The sequence below is a fragment of the Mobula hypostoma genome, chromosome 2 (genome assembly GCF_963921235.1).
Source record: "Mobula hypostoma chromosome 2, sMobHyp1.1, whole genome shotgun sequence".
NCBI classification, from domain to species: Eukaryota; Metazoa; Chordata; class Chondrichthyes; order Myliobatiformes; family Myliobatidae; genus Mobula; species Mobula hypostoma.
In genome coordinates, this window is record NC_086098.1 from 196,007,481 (window position 1) to 196,032,314 (window position 24,834).

Here is a 24,834-nt window from a genome sequence, read left to right on the forward strand (position 1 = left end):
CTTCACAGAAAGGGACACTACCATAGATTTTGTATTGTCAACAGTCAGAAATTCATATACAGAAATAAAAATTGGTATCAATAACCTGATGATAGACATATGCCCAATGTCCATGGTGTATGGCAGATCAGTTCCACAGTCCTGTATGCTCAGCATTATTAACAGCTATCTAAGTTCATGGATCCATTGGACCTGTAGCTGAGAAGATTACAGATCAGGAAATGGGATTAATCTAAGATGCTCCTATGTGGAGTAACCTGATGCAATGGGCCAAAAGACTGACTTCCTGTATTGCAATTTCTTTGAAATGGATGCAAGACTTAATATACCTGCAAAAATTATAAATGTCCCTTCCAACAATAGAATCAGAGGTTCTGAGCTGCACGCCAGGTTACCGAATGTGTGTTCCCGACAGATTCCAAGGGGGAAAACCTCATTTTTAAAAAAAATCAGACTTGCCTGTCTGCCCTTTAGATTTCCCCTAGTAGGTTTTCCATAGTTTCTCATCAAAAGACCAAAATGGTTGCTCTCACCTTTCCAATCCCGTGTCTTCCTTAGGGCTCCAGAGCCTGTCGATGACTGCTGATACACAAAAGTCGGGACCTACCTCATTGTTTTGATGCGTGATGGGGCTCTCAGAAAAATATTTAAATACAGACCATCTGCGGAGAATTATTATATTGTATTCTCTGTAATGAAGTTGACAAACTGAAATATTTATACATTTTAATGATGTATATATGTAACATCAGGACTTCCTTCATTTCTTTAGCGCAAATAGAGTCAGAGGCATACAGCACAGAAGCCGACTGTCAGACCATCACATCCTTGATGACCTGTTAACCTGTCTACACTAATTCCATTTGGCTATGTTATGTCAATTCCTTCTAGGCCTTGCCAATTCAAATGTCTGTCTAAAGACCTCTTAAATTGTATGCAATTCCACCAGCTCCTATGCAATACATTCCAGGTATCAACTACTATGTAAAAAATAGCTGATCCTCTTTCATCCTCCTTCCTGCACCTTAAACCTATGCCCTTGTTTTTGATACCACTACTGCAGGGAAGAGATTTTGGCCATCTACCCTATCTAGGCTTGTCACAATCTTGTATATTCACTTTAGATCACACGTCCTCAAGTTGTCCATTCTGGTTTTCTTTGCACTCTCTCCAGCACAATCACATCCTCCCTATAGTAGTACACTTAGTCCAATTTTGACTTAATGAGCTGTTAGCAAAATTACACCACAGCATTCCTTTCTCTTATATTCTATAGTCTGACGTATGAAGGAAAGCATGCCACATGGCTTCTTCACCAGCCTACTGACCTGTATTACCACCTGCAGGAAACTATGAATTTGGACGCCAAGGTCCCTGCTCATCAACATTCTTAAGTGCACTGCCATTTACTGCGTATACTGTATATCCTACCCTGGTTTGAGTTCCCAAAAGGCATCACCTTGCACCTGTCTGGATTTCAATTTCATTTGCCAATGCTCCATGTAAATTTGTATCCAGTCTATTTTGCTGTGGCCTTGAAATGCGTTTCTCACTATCAACACTATTTTAGTGTTATTTGCATGCTTTCTACCTAGACATTCAAATCAACTACTCTGCAAATGGCAAAGATTCCAAAACCAAATACCACTAGTTACAGACTTCCAATCACAAGAACTTCCTTTTTCCTCTTCCCTCTCTCTCCCATCACCAAACCAATTCACCAGCTTGCCTTGGATCCCAAGTACGCAACATTCTGGGTCAGCATACCATGTGGTACTATGATGAAAACTGGATGGTAGACATTGTCAAATGCTTTGAAGTCCATTTAGACCAGGGGTTTCCAACCTAGGGTCCATGGACCCCTTGCCCTATCATCAGCAAAAGCCTGGGCAGTACAGATGGAATTCAGAACCATCCCAATCTAGTGAACACAACAAGACATCCATTGCAATGTTAAATACAGTGAGAGAAAGTGGGTCTTCCTGCTTCACCTCCCTCAGCGTAGAGATCAGTCTGACCCTTTGCCATTCTCAATACAAATGAGAGAATTCATATAAAAATCAGCAATAAAATCCGCAAAACAGCCATCGTACCCAGTGTTATAGTTTCCAGCAAAGTGAAATGGTTCGCAAGTACTCGTAGTTTAGGATTTTGTCTGGAAATAATGTTAAGTGCTGAATAAACTCTTCTGGGCTTCCAGCCAGGGTCAGGTGTCGATTATAACCGATGTTTCGATGATAAACTCTGCCACGGCAGAGCTTGATATCGAACGTCAGTTATAATCCATACTGTACCCAGCTGGAAGCCCAAGAAGAGTTTATACTGCATATACACTGGGAAAGCGCTAGATCCTTTCTCAATGTTAAGTGTCTTTGGTAGCGCAACCCTTTAGCCATTGTCTTAATTTGGGAAACTACATTTTGAAAAGCAGATTGGAATAATTAAACAACATATCCATCCCCACACCAACCTTTCATGTCAGTATAAAGTGGAATTGTTGAAAATTACAACATTAATGAACAAAGGGGGTTTGTCTTTTTGCTGTTCAATTGTCTGAAGTACAATGTTCTCAGTGGCTGGCATTTTTTTGAAGCAATCTTTTGCAAGGTCCATTTTTCATTCAGCAATTTATCGTAGAATGTTGCATGGTCCAAGTTCAAAATATGTCCACACAAACAAAATGGTCATCAGATTTGAACCACCGGGGTGACTGGGTAGTGTTCATTATTTAAAAGACTCTTTCAAGGGGGTCTTGTGCTGCAATTTAGGCATAATGTGAGTACAATTACCTTTGCCAGATTTGGATATTCCACTGTATTTCTGTTCAACTCCTGAGAACATTGCACCACCTTTTAGAAAATGGGATTTTCTGGATGTTCCAGTCGGCGATCTGAGTGGAGATTATTGTTTTGCCTATTCTTCAAAAAGACAGTTCTTGTCTGTTAAACTTATGGAGGCAGTTCTTGCTTTGCAAATTACAGGGTTATTTATAAATCATTCCATTCAGGCTAGTACTACAACAGGATACATTCAAGTTGCTCTGTACACTCGAATGCCAGTTTCCATAGATTCAGGTAACTGTTTAAGAAATCAACTACATTAGAGAACTCCCCTTCACCAATGTGTGCAATCTGCAACCACATTCTGCAAGAGAATCATTGAGTCTGCTGTAAGCCTTTCTCTGAGCCCCTCTGATGAGTCTTCATGAAAGACTTGTAATGGCACAGATTTCCATGCAACTCCAGTTACCAGTGATTCATTTTCCTCACTAACTACTAGCAACTCTGTTTACTTCTTACAAAGGCAAACCACGGTTAGGGCAAGGGTCTTCAAAGAGGTTTTTCTAACTGTGTTGGGCACTTTTCTTGTAACAGAAAAAAATGCACTTTGTCCCCTAAAAATTAGCAAGCTTTTTTCTGATGCTGTCTAAGAACTAGGAATAGTATTTTGTTGTGTTCCTGCAATTTAGAATAGTAATGGCTCAAATCAGCAGATGTCTTTCACCTCCTCCGTGCAAACAGTGTAAATCTATTTATAAACTTCCACAGCAAAGCACTCCAAGTCAAACAGATGACAGTTATTTACAATGTCAGCATCACAACCAATAAGAAATAGTTCTTCCCCTGCCTTGCTGTGCAGTTTTTGATATACGTTATTTTTCAGCTCATGTAGCACCTCAACAAAAGGTGTATTGACGTTGAACAAAGTGCTACATTCTCACAGCAATGATCTTTCTTGGACAGACGATGAGAAGATTCTCATTGCCGTTCAGTTCTTTTCACCTGGCAGAGAAGTAAAGTGTGATTTTTTTTGTTTCTACCCCCCTTGAAAGAAGAAAACAGAAGTGAGGCTAGTGTGCTGTCAGTTTTGACGCATTCAAGCCAAGTACATTCACTGAGTAAAATTTGCTACCTCGGCGTACAGTATATACCATTATATTCTTAAACTCAGTAGCAAATTGCTTATTCACAATAAAATAAGTGGGCCATGTTTTCTTCAGGTGGTATTTTGGAAGAATAGGAAGAGTCGATGCGGAAAAATTACTTACATCTGCCCAAAATCAAAATGGAGCCTTCCTGGTCCGCAGAAGCGAGATTGATAATGGTGGTTTTTCAATATCTGGTATGTAAAACTTGACTGCATTGAACTTTTTGATCTTTAATACACACATTAGTACAATGTGGTATCTGGCAGTGTAAACCTGATGGTGCCAGGTTCCATATTCAGGCAGCTAATCTCAGGCATTGTAGCGATGAGGATACCACAAATCACTGCATTGTTTCTGAACTAACAGATAGAAGATAGATTGCGATGCTACTTGGTTTGCTACTAGATGGCCTTTCCATTCCCATCACCACCTATTCCATTTCCACAAATTGCTCATTAAATCCTTTGCTCTCTACAGTTTCATTTTAATCTCAGCAAATTCTCCATCACCATTCCTTTCCTATGTTTTCCTTAGATCCTCATTTGTCTTTTGAACACAGATTATTTGATGTTTTTAGAAGAAATGTAGAAATTTTTGTTCGAGTGAGGGAGCCTTCTGTTTCTCTGCCTCTTGCTCCGTTTCAGTTGTTAAAGATGAAACCCCATGTTTATCGTGCAACAGTCACATGATGGTGTCAACCACAAAATTTATTTAACTCTTTTTTTCTCATTGTAACATAAATATGATTGTTTCAGAAACCAAGCAACAGGCTTTGCTAGCCCTATTTCAACAGGAATTCATTGTTATCCCTCCCACTGGCATTTCTCCCTGTTGCCTGGAATGCCTTATGGTGGGCTGAGAAGGCTGTAGACATACTTCAGATCTCTCTCTAAAAGATTCTCACATAGGACCAAAGAGAATGAAAGAGTGGATATTCCCCAAATGCAGCAGAATATTCACCAAAAGCTCAGAGAAGGTTTACTTGACTAGAATGGACAGGTTAACTTATGAGAAAAGGTTAAGTTGCTGGAGTTTAGGTGACTAAGGCAGGACTTGAATGAAACATACGAATCATAAAGAGTCCTGTTAGGGAAGATGTGGAGTTGTTCCCTATGTGTGGGAAATCTAGAATTTGGGAACATTATTTATGAATAATTGTCACCTATTTAATACAGAGATGAGACGATTTTTTTCCCTCTGAGGATTGTGAAAATCTGAATCTCTTTCCTTAGAATATTTTAAAGCACTATTAGATAAATACTTCATAAACATGGGGTGAAAGACTACTATGGGCAGCGGAGCTTTTACAGCCAAATCAGCCATTATCTTTCTAAATAACAGAGTAGGATCAAGGGCTTGACTGACTTGCGCCTGTTCCTAATTATGTGTTACGCAATATAATCAAACTGGACAGTGGTCAGTTTCCTTTCAGAATCTAGATTCAATGTGGAAGACAAAGTCTTCACAAATACAGATATGTGGTGAACAGATACCTATATCTTAACCTTTGTCAACAGAATCCAAAAATAGTTTTGCCCCCTACGACACTCAACTAATTCAGCCCCTTTCATCACTTGATACAGTCACAAGGACATGTAACACCCCACCCCTCTTATTCTGGACACCATAACTTCTTCTTCTTCTCTTCCCTTCACAAGACGTACTGGCAGCATCTACTATTAACTCATTGCCACCCCAGACAACTATTGGCTCCTGGCACTAATCATTCCTCACTTCATGTTGTTCACTTTCCAGAGACACTTGGAATCTAAAAATGAAATTTAAAAACACATAGGAGGAAATGTTATATCAATTAGACGGCAAAGGGAAGAATTAAAATAACATATCAACTATCTACTTACAATATATTATTTTTGGTTTTTACAAAGCCTTTTTTGGGCTAGATTGTTTCCTTTTCTGCTTATCATTATGCAGCTCCATCTATGGAGGCTGGATATTGAAAGAATCAAACTTTATTAACATGAAGTTCAAATTTGCTTTTTTTCATTTGCAGCTCTAAATGATAAAGTGCATCACTATCGGATATTGACTTCATCTGAGGGATACTTTTATCTACACGAGAACCAAAAGTTTCCCACAGTTATTGACCTTATGGAATTCTACAAATTACAATGGAAGATCTTTGGGTTTCCATTGACAAAACCTTGCATAAAGGTATTTTCTAGGAAATCATACTGTTTAAAAGCAAACTGTTCAGAATTTTCCCAGATTTGCAATGTACCATATACAACTTTTACCCTATTCCAAATGTTATCATGAATAGCAAAAATGCTGAAAAATGTTTGGCATGATTATCTGAAATAATATTATTGCTCTTGTTTTCTCTGGGATGACCATTGATTTCATTGTTTATGATCTAATTATGTAGTCCAACAGATTATATCAAGTTTCTAAACTACAAAGCTTCAAAAATCAAAAGAAGAGTAACAGGTCAAGTGGCCCTTAAGCCCATTCTGCCATTTAGCAAGATCACGGGTTAACAAAGCAACACACACAAAATGCTGGAAAACTCAGCAAGCCAGGCAGCATCTATGGAAAAAAAGTATAAGCTGACATTTCGGCTCATTTGTGTTGCTTGGATTTTCAGCATCTGCAGATTTTCTCTTGTTTAAGATCATGGGTTATCCAATTTTGGCCTCAGTATTATTTTTTTTTCCTCCCTCTTCCCATACTCGTGACTCCTTTGTCATTAAAATGAATGTTGGCAATATCAACCTGCACAGGACTCTTGGACAGAGAATTCCAGAGTGTCCACACTCAGAAATAATATTCAGCTCCATCTGTCCCAATTGACCAAACTCTTATTCTGAAATTATGCCTCAAGTTTGAGATGCCCCAACTAGTGAGATATCCTCTCAGCACCCACTCTACAATACTGGTCAGAATCATACACATTCTAATAAGATTACCTAATTCTTCCAAAATCATTGGGTGTAGTGCCAGCTTGCTCAATGTTTTATCATACATCAATGTTTTCAGCCTTCTCTGCACTGTCTCCAATGCGAAAATATCTCAAGCTGCATGCAGTTGTCAAGGTGTGGCCTCAGTAGCACCTTTAAATTCCATCAAACCTTTTTATAAATTACATCAAGCCTTCCTCTTACACATTGTATAAAGGACAAGATCAATGCTTCACCTATATGGACTTCATGTGCTAGAACTACAGACCCCTTTGGTGCATGGCAACCTGTTGCCTCAGCCCATTTCAATGACGACTTGCTTTATCACTCTTTCTAAAGTGATAGCCTCATGTTTTCCTACATTATACCCAATCAGCCAAAAACAAAAAGTAAAGGTTGCCATTATATTTTTCATATGAGAGCATTCAAGACACTTAAAAATAACTTCAGAACAGAAACAAGGGAAATTTGCTGAATTAAATTTTAAGAATACTTAACATTAATTTCCTCAGAATTCAGTTACTCATTAATTATCTTATCAATTGATCATCAGTGACTATGTAAATTGCCAATTAACAGAATCTATATCTGTAGATAGAAGAGGGGATGTTTGAACTATAAATAGGAACTTTAGTAAATATAATGAACATGATAACACATTGCCTTTGTCTTCTCTATTAGTTTCTGCCTCTAGATTTTGTCTTTCCTACATGGTAGATGGGAGGAGCCTCAATTCAGACCAGCCACAAACCACAGGCAAGAGTCCCTCATCATTACACAGCAGTAATTGCATAGATAAATGATACAATACATCAGGATCATTGCAACACTTTTCAAAGTAGTCTTCATCCTTGTATTCATTTCTGGTGAATCCAGTGCCCTAACAAATTTGTATGTTTCAATGAGATCCCTTCTCGTTCCACCAAGCTCTGTAGAGAACAGTCTCAGATTTCTCCTTCTTTCCCCACACAACAAACCTGTTTCTCCAAGAGCCAGTTTAGTATATCTTTTCTGCACTCTCTCTAAGGCAAACACATTCATTCTTAAATAAGAATATCAAAAATCTGCACAATACATCAGATGTGTTTTCACCAAGACCAAACACACTTGAAAGTCTGATATAACATTGGCTCTCTTATTTTCTTGCCATATGTGCATATTCATCTTCAGTGTTGTGTACAAGCACATTTAAGTAATTTTAAATATCAATATTACTGAATTTCTCACTCGTTAATAAATTCTTCATTTTCCATTATGTGAAACACCTCACATTTCCAACATTAATTCTACCTCCTAGGTTATCATTCATTTAGTCTACCTATATCCCATGACACTACTCATTGTCTTCATCGTAATTTAACCACCAAGTTTAGGGTTATTATCAGTGTTAAGTTGATTGTATCTAATCCCCTCATTCAAATCATTGATATGGATTGTGAATAGCTGGAGCAAAAGCATCCAACTAATCACACCACCTCAACCAGAAAGTACCTGTTTATTCTTATTTCCTGTCTCCTGTCTATCAATCCTTGGACTGTGCGAATATGTTACCATAGATCCCATGTGCTCTAATTTTGTTCACAAACTCCTTTATCTATTCTGCTAGCTACAAGCTAAAACACCTCTCATAGATTATATAAATATGATTCTCTTCAGAGAAGTTATCCACCAAATCCTAATATAATGTTCTAAGCATACTGTTGTCACTTTGTTAATTTATTCTAGTTAATGTAATTTCCCTATTAATGTTGCTAGGGATAACTGTTCTTTAGCTTCCTATATTTTTCATCTCCCTCACTTCTTAAATGTTATCATAATTTATCAATCTGAGAAATTATTCTAGAATTTTACTTTTAAAAGATGACACCCAGCACCTGCCATCTCCATAGCCACTTGTTTTTCAGTCTTGGAACTTCATTCCCATTAATTTCTTCAGTATGTTTTTGTTAAACTAATGCCAATCCCATTGGTCTCATCATTCACTGCAGGTCTGTAACCTGCCACTATTTCCAAGATGTTTTCTATGCCTTCAACTGTGAAACAGGCAAAAAAAAATATGTAATATCTCTGCCATTTCCTTATACCCAGTATAATTTCTCTTGTCTCATTCTGAAAACAACCTACATTAAATTTTGCAAACCCTGTCATTTTTGCATACGGGTAGAACTGTCATGTCAGTTTCTCTGATTTTCTACTTCGCCGTTTCTTATGAACTTCCTGGTCTGTCTTTTGAAATTTCTCAATTCTCAAGTTTAATGTGCACCTGTACAACATTATAAGCCATTTCTTTTGATTTCGTATCATCTTTAGCGCCTCCTGTTAGCCACAGTTACATTACTTTTTTGTAGGTCAAGTAATACTAATTTGCTGTCAACTTATCCTTTCTTTTCTAAGTTTCCTATTCCATCGAAAGCTCGAGTATTTAGTTCCCAACTTTGTAATTTTGCGGTGCCATGACTATCAGATTGTACCGTTATTTCCATGAGTTCATCCGATAAAGAGCCTTCAATTTTGTCTTTAATATTTTATTCTTAATTTGTCTGAGTGTCCTACCTAGTACTATAACTTTCAAAATGTCCACTCATCAGAACCAATTTGTTTATCCTTCAGTCTTCTGGCATTGCATCTCTGATGGCTAATAAAGATTCAAAAATTTACATCCATTATCTCTAGCTTTTCTTCCCATGGCAGCCTGGGATAGACCTCATCCAGTCCAGGTGAGTTACCAACCCTCATGTATCCAAGGACATCTAATACTTCCATCTTTGTATTACTGGACTGCTCCAGATTGCCAGTATTCTCCCTTTGAGCTCACTGTTTTCCATGTCCTTCTGTTTGATAAATACAGGTGAGGTATTCATTTAGGACTTGATCTACATCATTTTATTCCATACAGTTCATTACCCCTTTGATCCCTCATGGAACCCATTCTGTCCCTGGCTACCCTTATTTTTAAAAAAAGTCAAAAAGTTCAAAAATACATTTATTATCAATGTCACCATTGTATATCACCATATACCACCCTGAGATTCATTTTCTCATAGCTTACTCAATAAATCCAATAGCTATAATAGAATCAATGAAAGGCTGCACCAACAGGGTAGTAAACCAGTGTGCAAAAGACAATAAACTGCAAATGCAAAAGGAAAGAAAAAGAAGTAACAATAATGATATTGATAATAAATAAGCAATACATATCGAGAACATGAAATGAAGAAACATAGAAACATAGAAAACCTACAGCACAATACAGGCCCTTTGGCCCACAATGCTGTGCGGAACATATACTTACTTTAGAGTCCTTGAAAGTGAGTCCATAGGTTGTGGAAACAGTAAGGTGATGGGGCAAGTGAAGTTGAATGAAAGTGTCTCCTCTGGTTGAAGAGCCTGACGGTTGAGGGGTAGTAACTGTTCCTAAACCTGATGGTGTCAGTCCTGAGGCTCCTGTATCTTCTTCCTGAAAGAGCATGACCTGGGTGGTGTGGGCCCCTGATGATTGATGCTGCTTTCCTGTGACAATGCTCCATGTAGATTTGCTCTGTGGTGGGGCGGGCTTTACCTATGATGGACTGGGCCAGATCCACTACTTTTGAGGGATTTTCTGTTCAAGAGCATTGCTGGTTCCATGCCAGACTGTGATGCAGCCAGTCAATATCCTCTTCACTACACATCTGTAGAAGTTTGTCAAAGTTTTCGATGTCATGCCAAATCTTCTTGTTTTTTACTTACTTACAGAATGTCTTTCAACTTGTTTATCACTTTATAGTATTTGTTTCCCATTGCAGATAAAAATATAAAGTTAAGAAAATTTAAACATTTTATTAAATAATTATTTAATATGAAACCTTATCCTTACCAAAATAAAGATTAAATGAATCCTGTATCGTGCTGAATAATATTCTTTTGCAGAATCCAAGAATTATATTCCTTGTGGCCCTAAGTTTGAGTAAACCATCTTAAGTTAACCAGTCCTAACTAGTTAACTAATTACACAGTAGAGTACATAGAGTATGTGGCCCTTATACTATGTGTTTAATACTGCCAGTGAGACTTTTAAACATTAGTAAATTGGGTGTGAGTTGATTAAATTTATGCTTCATAATTGAATCTATTAGTCTTTACTTGATCAAAAATATATACAGTAAGTAGAAAGTCAGTGGTTTATTGAAAAATAAATCAAGTGTACTAATATTCTGGCTCCTGTTGCAGCAAGAAGCTTATAATGCTGATGAATGGGAAAGACCCAGAGAAGAGTTTTCTTTGTTAAAGAAACTGGGAGAAGGTCACTTTGGAGAAGTCTGGGAAGGAATTTGGAATGAAAACCAGCATGTGGCAATCAAAATGCTTAAAAAGGGTTTGTGACATAATGTATTTATGTGATGTACAAAAAATAGATGCAAGTGCGTATTGAGCAAATAGAGCTGGAAAAACAGTAGTATTAATGCACAACCATTATTTTTTTAGTCAGAGGACACAATTGTTGCTGCTCTCGAGACTACATCCAATTACATTTATCCCAACAGTACCCCTTAACTCCAATGTGGGAACTTGTTGGATACAGACTCTTCTACCAGATTCTTGGCAAGCACCGCACCCTGTGCACGAAAATCCCATCATGGAGGCTGGGAATGGGGACAGAATTTGGACCAGAATGTCCCACTTACAAACAGCTGGAAGAATGTTAACATTTTAATATTTGCAAACTGGAAGTTATTCAAGCATATTAAATTATGAAACATTACCAAAGTAAGTGTGGGGAATTACACACTTCTACAAGACCCCTTAAGGAATCCAGTGTCAGAATATAATTGTAGAATCACTAGCAAACAGCTATCAGCTAGTTTGAAATTTCCATATTCATTCCCTTGAAGAGGCACAAACAGGGAACAGCTGCTTGTTCCACTACCGACATTTCCATGTACATTTGGGCCTGTGTTAATGCATCTAATTGCTACTGAATGAGTTTGAAATTCTCTCTTCCTCTCCATCCACACCTACACTTCCTTCCCCTGTCAGAAATAAGTAACCTGATCACAACTGTAATTTTTAAGTTAATTATATTCAAATAAAAATGAGGCAGGATAATTTCCTAAAATGTAGAGCTTGTGAAGGAATTACAAGCTACCGTGCTGGTCACAGAATCAGTCCTGTCTTCAAACATTGGTATAGAAAGTTTCAGCAGCGTTACCTAGCTCATAAAATTATTCTTATAAACTGCACAGCAAAAATGGCTTGCAGTTAATCAAAAGACATGTTAGAAAACTGAGGGAAATTGCAGTGCAGAAAAGTGAACCAATAGCATTGTCAGAAAATATACGACTCATTTATCATTCTTGAAATAAAAGTATATTTTCTTGCTGATATGTTCTTTATGACTGAACATGTAAATATATAAATGTATAATAGTGTTCTGTATAATTCTATATATTCTTTATAATAGAGTTCATTTAGATTTTACTTGGTGGGGTGTTCTAGCAATTCCTTTTCTTGGACTGTCCCTCGTATCCTGAGGCGATGGCACTGCACTTGTGTCTGGAATTACTGCAGTCCTCTTGCTAAACTCTCCTACTACGTAACTAGGCAGCAGGTTCCACGATATTGACCAGCTGGCATGCAGGAATATGTCCTTTCATTGGAGAAGCCCATCAAGTTTATGCCAGCTCAAAGGGAAAGCCCTTTCTCCACTCACTTTGGCTGCAACTTTTTTCCACATTCCTTCAACATCCAGCCACCTGTGGACATGAACTTCCCTCCACTGAGGACATTTACAGCAGCAGGTGCATAATGAAGGCCAGGAAGATCATCAGGGACAGTGGTCACCCCAACCACAAACTGTTTCAGCTGTTTCCGTCTGGCAAATGCGACCACAGTATTAAAGCCAGGTCCAACAGGCTATGGAACAGCTTCTTTCTACAAGCCATCAGACTTACAAATTCACATGTCAATACATGGTGACGGAGTCATAATGCAAAGATCTTTACTCCCTCGCAGTGTGGGATGGATGTAAGATTTAAATAAATTCAAATTCAGATTCTCCTACTCTACCTACACAATAATTCAAGTGGCCAATTAAGTTACCAACCCACATTAATTTGGTATATTCACATTCATTTGGTATATTAGAATAAACTAGAGTAACCACAGGAAACATACATAAAGTAGTGAGATTGAGGTGGGTAATGAATAATTATTCTCCATATTGTAGTCAATGTATGTTTCAGAAAGTATTAAAATAGAATTCATGATCTACCCATAAGTTTCTGTTGTAGTTTTACAATGTTATCTAAAACTTGATCTAAATTTGCAGACCCTTGCCACGCAGTTTCAGCCACCTTGCATTCTTTAGGGATCTTTGGCTTGCTTTGGCGGAATTTGCAACATCTTCCATATGAAAAGTAGTTGCAGCTTGTGAGGTGTGTGAACTTTCACTAAAGTTCCGTGCATGGGCAAATAGGATAGCACAGGGCAATGTATCTTTTTTTCACTTTTCCCTCTGTCAGTGCAGGATTATTAAATTTGCTCTAAAGTACTGCCTGGTGGGAGGAGAGTCTTCATTTTCCAGCCCACTCCTCAGAATTAGTAAACTGTTGTGTGTAGTTCACTTCTCTTTGTAACACAGACTATATTTAAAATTTGTAAAGAATTTATCAGATAAAATATTGAGTATTTAGAGTTCCGTTTTATTTACAGATGATATGAATGTGGATATGTTTCTTCAAGAAATTAAAATTATGAAGAGCATCAGCCATCCAAACCTAATCCGGCTTTATGCAGTTTGTTCGATTGAAGAACCTGTTTACATTATCACAGAACTCATGAGCAAAGGAAGCCTAAAGGAATACTTATCTGGTTAGTAATGGGAAATGGGGAAAATCAGACAAGTAGGAGCAGTGTATCAGAAAGCTTATGTGCATGATAGGCTAAGAGATCAAGTGGTCTCCTTTTACGCTGTAAGATTCTTTGAACTGGATCTTTTCCTTGAGAACCATCAGATCGACTGGAATCTGTTGCTTTTCCCTTCTTAACCGGTGGAAGATCAGGACCCCTGAGTCTAGTCCAAGCCTTCTACTCAAACTGCTTTCAGAACTTTCAGGACTCTTGTTCTATTCTGTGGAAAGTCAATTCAGGAGCGTACACTACCTTAGATCTAGAATTTTTCAGCTAGGGCATCAACTCGATTGATTTCAATGGAAAGAAGCAGTTATGGATGGAACAGTCTGTACAAATTAGTTTCATTTCCTTTGAATTACATGAGTTTATTCTACAAGTTTAACTGATATTAATAGTATTCTCATTTTTCTGGAAAGATTCATTGTTAAAATATTTTATGATTTTAACATTTTAATCATATTTTAATTTCTAATATTTTTTATGGTCACAAATGCTGAATTTAAACACCAACTTTGATATCTGGGAAGTGTGTCTGCAGGGCTTTACCGACTGCAGGGTTTCCCCAGTTCAGTGTTCTCAGTCCAACCATCTTCAGTTGCTTCATCAAACCATTCCTCCATGAGAGGGCAGAAATGTGAATGTTCACCATTGATTACACAATGTTCAATTCTACGCACAATTACTCAGAAAAGTTAACCAGCCCATGTCCATATGTAGCAAAAACCACTAAACATTTAGCCATGGCCTTAGAAAAGACAACTAACAGTCATACTGCAAAAATGCCAGACCGTAATCATCTCCAACAAAGAGTGTAAATAACTGAAACAGGAGCAGAATTGAGAGGCCATTCAAGCCCAGTTTATTGCCATGTGCACAAGTGCAGTGAAGTGCAGATACAATGGAAAAACCTGCTTGCAGCAACAACACTGGTACATAGGTTCAGGAAACACATCGAGTATAAATTATACATAAATTATAAAAGACGGGGAAGAAGGAGAGAAAAAAAATACTGTGCAAAAACAAGACCTTAGTGCAAAAAAAGGGTCTGATCAGAGACAATCCCATGCTACTACGAGATAGTCTGTAGTGTTACACTGCAGGGGAAGGTTTTGCAAATCAATTCCAAAAACATGACAGAAAAACATGGTATTGTGGGACTTAAGGCTTCTAAACCTCATGCCTAATGACAGCAGTGAGAAGAGGGGCAACCTCTCAAGCCTACAAGACCACCACTGATCAAATCTTGGACTTAACTTCAATTTCATGTCAGAGCCATTGCATGCCCATAACCTTTGGTTCCCTTCACATTCAAATATTTACTTCACCCAGAATAAGTCAGCCTCCACTGCTCTATTGTAACAGAATTCTGAAGATTCACATTTCTTAGAAGAAAATTCTTTTTATCTCCATCTTAATTGGATAAACTTATTTTCTGAAGTTTCACCCCTAGTTTTTGATTTCCCCATAAGGAAAACATCACAAATAAAATGGCTATCTGCCCTGTTAATGTGTCTCAGTGTGTCAGATGTTCCCAATGAGCTTAGTCACAACCCACTCAAACGTGCTTCATAACATCTTCATTTTAGAAATACACTTCAATATGTGTATATCCTTGAAATATGGATAGAAAATCTGCACACATTACTCCAGATCTCATCAAACATTTGCACAGTTGCACTATTTTTGTACTCCATCTCCCTTGTAATAAAGTCACTTTTTCAGGACAGTCTACTCATCTACCCTTGACGTTCAATGACATATCAGTAAGTCATACATTGTCAATGCCCTTGAGGTTCCCATTAGCCTTAAACTCAACTGGACCATCTATGTAACTGATTTTGTTGATCAGTGTTAATCAGAGGTTGGATATCTTGTGGTGACTGGCTCACTTTGAACTCCCAAAGTCTTTTAAGTATCAAGTGTGTAATGAAATACTCTTCAGTTGTTGAACGAATGGAACTCCAATTGTACCTCAGAGATAAAACACTAAGCAGGACAAAGGAATCAACTTGATCAGTAGCCCTTATACATTCACTCCCTCTGCTGCCACCCCATTCTGGATGCAACAGATAGAGTCATTGAGTGATATAGCTCTGAATCAGACCCTCTGGCCACTGTTCTCCCTGCTAGTCCCAAGTGCCCATGTACGGCCCATTCTTCTCCAAGTCACTCCCCTCCATATATCTATGCAATACCTCTTAACTGTTGCATTGGTATCTGCTTTGACCACTTTTAGCTCATTTCAGTTGGTCCGAAACTCTGTGCAAATAAGTTAACTCTCAGGTGCCTTTGAAATCTCTTCCCTCTTATCTTTTATCTGTGCCCTCTAGCTTTGAACTCCCCAGGCCTGGAGAAAAGACTACGACTGTCCAGCTTATCTGCACCCCTCATGGTTTTATAAACTTCTATGAGGTACTGTCTCATTCTCCTGTGACCCAGGGATAAAGATCCTGCATGGCCAAACCCTCCCTGTAACTCAGGGCCCCTAATCCAGACAGCATCTTCATAAATCTCTTCTGCACTACTCTCTCCAGCTTGACAATGTCTTTCTTATCAAAGAGTGACTGGAATCGTCCATAATCCTGCAAGCACAACCTCACTGTTGATTTATATAACTGCAACAAAATGTCCCTATTCCTGCCTGGGTGCCTGACTGATGAAGACCAGCATGATAAAAAGCCTTCTTCACCACCTTGTTTACTTGTGCAAACCCTTTCAGCAAACTTTCCACTTGTACTCCCAGGTCCCCGTCCCAGGCATCTTCAACAGCATCTCTCAGACCTATGAATTCTCCCATCAGTAGGGCAAGGGCAACACACATTTTACAGTGCCTAGTTCTCACTCTGGTTTCACATCATCCTGACTTGGAAATACATCACCATTTCGTCAGTGTCACTGGGGTCTAAATCCTGAACTCTCATCTGACAACACAATAGCAATGTTTTCTTTATGAGATGCAGATCAGAATTGGCTTCAGCTGTACAGTTAGGAATAGGCAGTGAATGTTAGCCCTCTGCTGGCCGTCTGGAGGAGCCCTCCAACAGTAGAGAACCCTGCTGCCTTTCCAATGAATTATGCACTTGTCCATATCTGAATTTTATTACACTTTTGCCATAATTTTATTAGATTTTTCCAGAAAACTAAAGACTTTGTATTGATCTGCCTAATGCATTTTACACTGAACAAAATCTTAAATCTAGTGCAGCACAAACACACAAAAAATGCTGGAGGAAATCAGCAGATTAAATTTAGTGCCTTCTAGGCTCTCAGGTGTTTGAAGTTTCATTGTTCCAGTATTAAAATAGTCCGGCTTCCAGGCATACAAGTGATTTAAGTGGAGTCTAAGTGGGGATCTAAAGTATACAAGAGGGCACAGTTTTAAGGTACTTGGAAGTAGGTACAGAGGAGATGTCAGGGGTAAGTATTTTACGTAGAGAGTGGTGAGTGCATGGAATGGGCTGCCAGTGATGGTGGTGGAGATAGATTCGAGACTCCTGGATAGGTACATGGAGCTTAGAAAAATAGAGGGCTATGGGTACCCCAGGTAATTTCTAAGGTAAGGACATATTCGGCACAGCTTTGTTTGCCGAAGGGCCTGTATTGTGCTGTAGGCTTTCTACGTTTCAATTCTCTATTTTCTAATATGTAAACCCAAAGCAACAACTTCCAAACTAGGGCTCTTTGATTGTCTCTTTATCATCTCTTTAACTAGTTCGGCACCTGAAATCACATATTGACCTGTTGAAACAATGTTAAGCCATTCTGAGAATGTGATGGGACCGGTGAGCACATTGCATCATCTGTACTGTCGTCCACTCCAGTGATTCTCTCAGCCATGGCACTGTCAAATTTGGTCAAGATGTCAAAAATAAGGTGGCAATTATTTTTCCACTCCTTATTCTTGATTTCAGTACAGTGGTTGAAAACTGGATGTAAAGTCATCTAATTTTGAATCCTAATCCTCAATCATAGACAATACTGTTGAAACACTTGTGGAAACATTTCTGGCTTTGTATTTGTGGATATTGCAATATGTAGTTAAACCACAAACTTACAGCTAATTGCTAAAATAAAAACATACATTTCTGGTTTTGCTTCCCCTTAGGCAACTTGAAGGAGGAAGTCCAGTTCACTTCTGTCACTGGGCCTCAGCATTAAGACCAGAAATGAAGGCAGGATATTATGGAACAGTTCAACAAATTGCTAAACAAGTAAAGTTGAACCGGTTCATTGTACCCAAAAATGATTTTGTAATTTGACATAAGGTGTTAGGCTTACTCTCCAGGAGAAATTCCTTTTGTTCCATGTATTCCAGTCCCCCAACCCCACTTCCCACTGCATCACCACTCCATTTCTCCATTACCTAATCTAACATTTTTCTTTCCAAATTCTCATGAAGGTTCTCAGACCCGAAACATTGATCCTGTCTCTCTTTCCACAAATGCTGCATGACCTGCTGAGTGTTTCCAACATATTTTGCTTTATTTCAGTTGTCCTACATCTGCAGATTATTGCTTTTCTTTAGGATTACAGGTGCCTGATGCCATTGTCGTTTGGGAATTTTTTATAACATGTAGTCTGCTGCTTTCTTCTGTCAGATAAGGGAAAGCGTAATGAGAATTAATCAACTTATCTAAACTGCATGGGATCCCTACCCTCTATCCACTCTAAGAAGAAATTTAATCACAATTACATGCAAAATGTTCTTGTCTCACTTATAAAGAAATTAGATTACACACAAATTCAGAAAGTTGCATATAGGAAATGTCTGTACATTTTCTTCTTTAGCTTTGAATTGATTCTGGACATATTATTAGAAATGTAGAATCTCTCAAAAACGTGTCCTAAGTGATGAAACCTCTAGGGTGAAGACCGTGGGACTGATGAGTGGTGACTATGGGTGGCAAGTTTGGTCAACAAAGTCACGGTAATCAAATCTGAGCCACTGAATAAATCACCTGTGCGAGAGTGGAAAGGTTTCCAATTAAAATTGTGACCAAATGGACAAAGCAGATTAAATATTTAAAAATCGGGAAATTCATGAAAATCTGAATGCATGTTGAAAATAACCTAGCATGACTGCAAGTGAAAAAATGGCCTAAGTTCGAAAGGAATGATATATACACTTACAATGTTTTTATATTTGTCTTTTCCAAATCATTTAGAAATTCCATTGATTTCAAGTTTGATTTGAAATACTTAACTTCCCCCTCCCTCTACTATATATGAATTAGCCCTCTAGCAAAGAATGTTAAAAAGTCTGGCACATACTGTTTATGCTCCTGTATGCAGTAACATTCATTGATCTGAAAATTGTGAGCATTATTTCAATTTTCCAATTATGTGGAGACCTGTCAAAATGTAGGATTGGAAAAGATCACTTTGACTACCTCTGAAAGAATGCAAAATTAATTTTACAAAGTTTTACTACCAGTATTTTCCAGTTGAACTTCTTACCAAAATTCATATTACAGTACATAAAACTGATGCCGTTGACAATTTGCTTGCTAACAGGGAGCCTCTCAGCACTGCCAAAGGTCAAGTGCATCATATCTTAGATTCTTGCAACTCCAGCCTGCCAGTTAGATAGAAATCTCATTGGAGATCATATTTTAAACAATAAACCAAGGAGATTTTTATGGCATCAACAAAATAGATGCAGCAGTGAAGCTTTCTCTACTAACACAATGCTCCTCTTGTGAGATGTTGCTGGACGATAAAGTGATTGTTGGTGATAATATCTTTGAATATTTTGTTTCTAGGAGATGAAGGTAAAACACTAACAATTACTCACCATGTGTATTTTGCTAGCCAAGTGGCTGAAGGAATGGCTTACTTAGAAAGGCATAAATTTGTCCACCGGGATTTGGCTGCAAGGAATGTTCTTGTTGGAGAAGATCTTGTTTGCAAAGTTGCAGATTTTGGATTAATGAGATTGATCCGGGTAAGGTTCGCAATCTCGATAGCCCTGACTGTAAGTGAGAGTCCTGCTTTCTAGTTCCTAGAAACATTAAACAAATGTCATCTGTTTCTCTCTTCACCAATACTGCTTTATCTGCTGAGTAGTTCTTAAATTCCCTGCACTTATTTCAAATTCCAAGCACCAAGAGCATTTACTTTTGCAATAATCCAGAACATTTTATTTCTGCAGTGTTATCTGTAATACTTAGAGAAAAGCCATCATGAATACTCATGCAATTTACTCCAGATGATGCTTATTCTGTGCGAACAGAAATGTTTCCATCTCATGTAAACATTAGGGCTTTGGAGGTTAATATTTCTTCTTTGTGCAGTATTTTATGTGTCTGTACTTTATTGCTGTGTGGAAATGTACTTTAAGCCTACATCTTAATTTGGATGGAAGGGTTTTGACAAGTCACTGGTTCAACGCTTTTTAAACTGTGGGATGATTTTTTTGGCACATTGATGCAGGCTTTTCACAACCACAGTTGTATTCTTGTTACTTGTTCTGGGGGAGAGATCTTCATTTCCAGAATACAGGCCTGTGTCCTCAAGGCTACTAAGTCAACCAGGCAAGAGATGGAGGAAATAGAGGAAATTGCTTAACAATGTTCTTACAAAAGCAGTAGACCAGTACAACTCCAAATATGCACAACTCATTGGTCTTGTGTCTGCAGTCTCTTGGGTCTTTATTGGTATTTCAGTTTAGTCTGAATAGAACTGTACCTTTGAATGAACAATGCACTTCATCCACCCCCGAACGCTATCCATTTCTTTCTTGTTATTGCCTTTCCTCACAGAACATTGAACAGTACTGAATTAGAACAGTCCTTTTGGCCCATATTATCTGTACTGATCATGCCAATTTTAACTAATCCCACCTACCAGCACATGATCAATATCCCTCCATTCCCTGTCTGTTCATGTGCCTGTCCAAATGTTTGTTGAATGTTGCTATGTTATCTGCTTCGACCACTTCCTTTGCAGCACATTCCAGGCACCTGCCACTATGTCTGTTAAAAAAAAGCCTTATACATCTCTTTGAATGTTTTTCCTCCTCTTGCCTTAAAACTATGCCTTCTTGCAGTTCACATTTCCGCCCTAGGAAAAGGATTCATCGACCCTATCTACGCCTCTCATAATTTTGTATACTTCATTCAGGCCAGCATTCAGGCTCAAACAGTGCAGAGAAAACAATCCAAGATTGATTGGATCCTCCTTGTAGCTCATATTCCAGTCCAGCCAATACCTTGGTTGATGTCTTCTTCACTTTCTTCAAAGCTTCCACATCCTTTTAAAGGGATGACCAGATTTGCACATAATATTCCAAATGTGGCCTAACCATAATTTTATACAATTACAATATGACTTTCCGTCTTTTATACTCAATATTCCATCCAATAAGATACCATACATTTTCTTTACCACCCTATCTGCTTTCGTTCACACATGGAGTGCATGGAAAACTGAGTTAGGGGTGAATAAAAATCTCTTTCGTTATTTTGTAATTATAACAAATCACTTGTTTTAAATGAACAGGATGAGGTGTATAATGTCCAAGCCGGGACCAAATTACCTGTAAAGTGGACTGCACCAGAAACCGCAAATTACCAGAGATATTCAGTAAAATCAGACGTATGGTCATTTGGTGTTCTCCTGTATGAAATTGTGACTTATGGCAATGATCCTTACGAGCGTAAGTAAATTGAAATAATTTTAAGGTATAAGACAATAAGGTGTATTGTAATGAATTTATGATTTAATTTGATGTTCCAGGAATGACAAACCAGGAAACTGTGGATAAGGTAAACCAAGGATACAGAATGCCTCGTCCCAAAACCTGTACCCCAGACATATATGATATAATGCTCAGATGTTGGAATGAATCTGAGGAAAACAGACCATCCTTCAGTACACTAACAGAGGAACTCAATTCACTATACTCTCAATACTTTTACAACAACCAAGATCAAGGTCAAAAGAAAGACTGAGTTCAAGCTCAAAGAGAATACAGTCTAACATCATTACAAGAAGTGTAATTCTACATGGATCTGGATGAGAGTGAACTCTACATTTGGTTCATGACAATGGATTGTTTCTGTACTTAACTTTTGATACCGTTGTTTACGACAATCAGCTAATTCCCTCAAGTTACAGTCAGCAGTACAAAGGAGAAAATGTATAGCATTGTGTTGTTTTGTGCTGTCATAAGAGCATCAATTTACAGAAAATAAATATGAAGATGCCTATATAAAATAGCAGAGTAAGGAATGGTGCAATAATCTTTATGTACTGGCCTTCTGATGTCAGCAAAAATAATTCTTAGCCTTGCATTGGTATATATTAAACACTGTAAGAAACTGGATAGCAAAAATAGGTAAGTAATGTAAAAATTTACTTTTAGAGGAAATACAATTTCAACTGCCATCAGCAACTGTAAGTTTAAATTAATGTATAACTTGATGGAAGGGGAGTGGGTTCTCATATCAGAGGCTTCCATTCACTGCCCTTCCAACAGCCCAAACCTGAGATTTGTAACAGAGAAATACGACAAAGTCCTCTCCGTACCTTATGGAAGCAAACATGGTAAATCAGTCTTCACTTTGATGTTTGAAGAATTGAAATAATTTTTAATGGCTTTGTGCTTGTGAACTTAATTTTGCACCATGTACCAGATTGATGCAGTTAGTGTTCAAAGATTAGTGACAGGAGAAATGATCACTGCAAGCCACAAACCAGCAATCTTCCCCAGGCTGTTTTCTTTTTATTCCAAATGGCAATGCCTGGTTTTACCATTTACAGTACATAATTATTCTCTTGAAAGTAAGGCAGAACACAATGGAGGGAAGCTATTCCACTGAACTACACTTTAAAATGTCAGTAACAAGATATTGCATAACTAGAGCACGTCTTATTCACTTATTTATCGTGGATTTCTATTCCTTGTAGAAGTATTTAGATGTTTCAAGCAGCTTTCTTAAGTTTGTTGTTTAATCCTTCTGAAAAAGAGGATAATTTATATAATCATTTTTCTTAAGTCCGGGGTCTGTTCATTGTTATCAGCCCCAACAGGGAGTCATGTGCAAGTGATTGGGCACTGCTGAATGATGCCAAAAAATCAAGGTCTCGTCTCCCCGCACTTGCTATTCATGCACAATTGCCAACTTCACCCTCACATTTCATTCAGGTCTTGGCTAATTTTTACCCTAGACTTAGAAAACAATGTTGAATATAAAAAGTGCTCAGAAATAAGTCATTGCTATAATCATCTTGGTGCTCCAGCAATTAAATTATGTTTAAATGAAAAATGGGTAGAAATTATTCTTGGGAGAAAGACATCTTACAAATACATATGGAATCTTCTGTTTTAACCATTTAGTGAATGGATGTTAACCATTTAGTGAAGTTTATTTCAAGTAATATAATATCTAAAAGCATTAATCAATATTCTTAAACAATGGTCTGATAATTCTCATACATAACTCCGGACTCACCCTGAGAGTTGGACTTAAGGTGTGGCTGGGAAAAATTCATAGATGATTGTCGTCAAGGTCATTTGATATAACCCATTTTAAGACAACGGCAATAGCTTTATTAAAAAAAAAAGTACCAATCTCAGTGTAAACATATTGTCACTGGATTAACATCTAAAGTGTCCTACCCAAACTACTGTGAAAACATTACTGGCAGAAAGACTGCACTAATAAAGGAGAAGGCCTACCGGCTCCCCAGAGAAAATAAATAAAGGCAACAGATGCAATGAAAAGAAGCATAAAACACCATGATGAATCAAATCTTCTGAGGCATGGTGGTTAGTATTGATTAATTTTAATCAAGATCTCTATTTATGTCACTTCTGAAACATAATGCTACCAAGAGTGCTACACTAGAGTATTACCTCATGATATTTGGTCATGGTGGATGAGATTTGCAATTTGTGTGGTCCAGAGACACAAATGCTGCTTCCTGAGTCAATCACAACCTAACTACCCTACCCGCTGGTAATATCCAAAGAGCCTAGAGTATCATTGCCCATCTCTAATCACCCTGGAACTGAGGAGGTAATTAAGAGTCACTAGAAATCAGTGCATGTAGAGACTGGGAATATGAAATAAAAACAAAGCTTTCTGTATTTCTTGATTCTCAAAGTTATGGAGTTGTACAGCACAGAACTTGGCCCTTCACCTGACCACATCCGTGCTGACCTATTTGCCTATCTACACTAATCCCATTTCTGACATTAGGACAGCATCATTCTATGCCTTGTGCATTTAAGTAATGTCTGAATGTCTTTTAACTGTAGTGACTGTACCAATATCATTATGTCCCCTGATAGTCTGTTCCGATTATCAACCACTGTGTGTAAAAAAAAAGTATCACGCAGCTCTCCTTCAAATCTCTTCATTTCCGTGTTAAAATTATGCCCCCTTGTATTTTGATACCCCTACCATGGGAAAAAGATTCTGACCCTGTGATGCCTTTCATTTTAAATTCTTCTAACAGATCACCCTGCAACGTCCTTCACTCTGGGGAAAGCAAGCCCAGTCTATCCAACAGTCTATCTGCTGGAGGAAGTCAGCAGGTTGAGCAGAATCTGTGGAGGGATAGGACTTTTCAAAATGCAGGATCTGATGAATCAGCAGTTCTTCACCCCACCACCCCTCAACAAATGTCACGCAATTCAATAATTTCTTCCAGGTCTGGTGCTCCAGATTCCAGCATCTGCAGTCTCTGTGCCTCCAATCGATTCAATTTCTCCCTATTACTAAAGTCTTCCAATTTAGGCAATATCCTGGTCAACCTACTCTACACTCTCTCCAGCAGAATCTAATCATTATCTTGTTTCTCTTCCTATGGATGGCACCTGCCCTACTAGATGTACTTCAAGTATCACATTAGGGGGTCTGGAATCATACATAGGCCAGACAGGGTATGAACAGTAAATCTTCCCTTAAGATCATGAGTGGACCAAAGGCATAGATGCTGCATCCATAGATACGAGCGGCTATTGAGAAGTTCATGGCCTAAGGTAGAAGGAGTCAATTTTAGAAAACCTCGCACATTGATTTTTCAACATAGTCCCCTCTTACATTTACACACTTAGTCCAGCGGTCGTGAAGCATACGGATCTTG

General features: G+C 38.1%; 1 protein-coding gene across 1 annotated transcript in view; it reads left to right on the forward strand.

Moving 5' to 3' along the window:
• srms (src-related kinase lacking C-terminal regulatory tyrosine and N-terminal myristylation sites) overlaps positions 1-23,024 on the forward strand; it is a 51,528-nt gene extending 28,504 nt beyond the window's left edge. Inside the window, exons 2-8 of the mRNA XM_063030777.1 lie at positions 4,001-4,122; positions 5,943-6,103; positions 11,059-11,203; positions 13,540-13,698; positions 19,503-19,684; positions 21,241-21,397; positions 21,478-23,024. Of these exons, the coding sequence (XP_062886847.1) occupies positions 4,001-4,122; positions 5,943-6,103; positions 11,059-11,203; positions 13,540-13,698; positions 19,503-19,684; positions 21,241-21,397; positions 21,478-21,692 (1,141 nt within the window). The 3' untranslated portion in view covers positions 21,693-23,024. The remainder of the gene's footprint in view (positions 1-4,000; positions 4,123-5,942; positions 6,104-11,058; positions 11,204-13,539; positions 13,699-19,502; positions 19,685-21,240; positions 21,398-21,477) is intronic.
• The last annotated feature ends 1,810 nt before the right edge of the window (positions 23,025-24,834 follow it).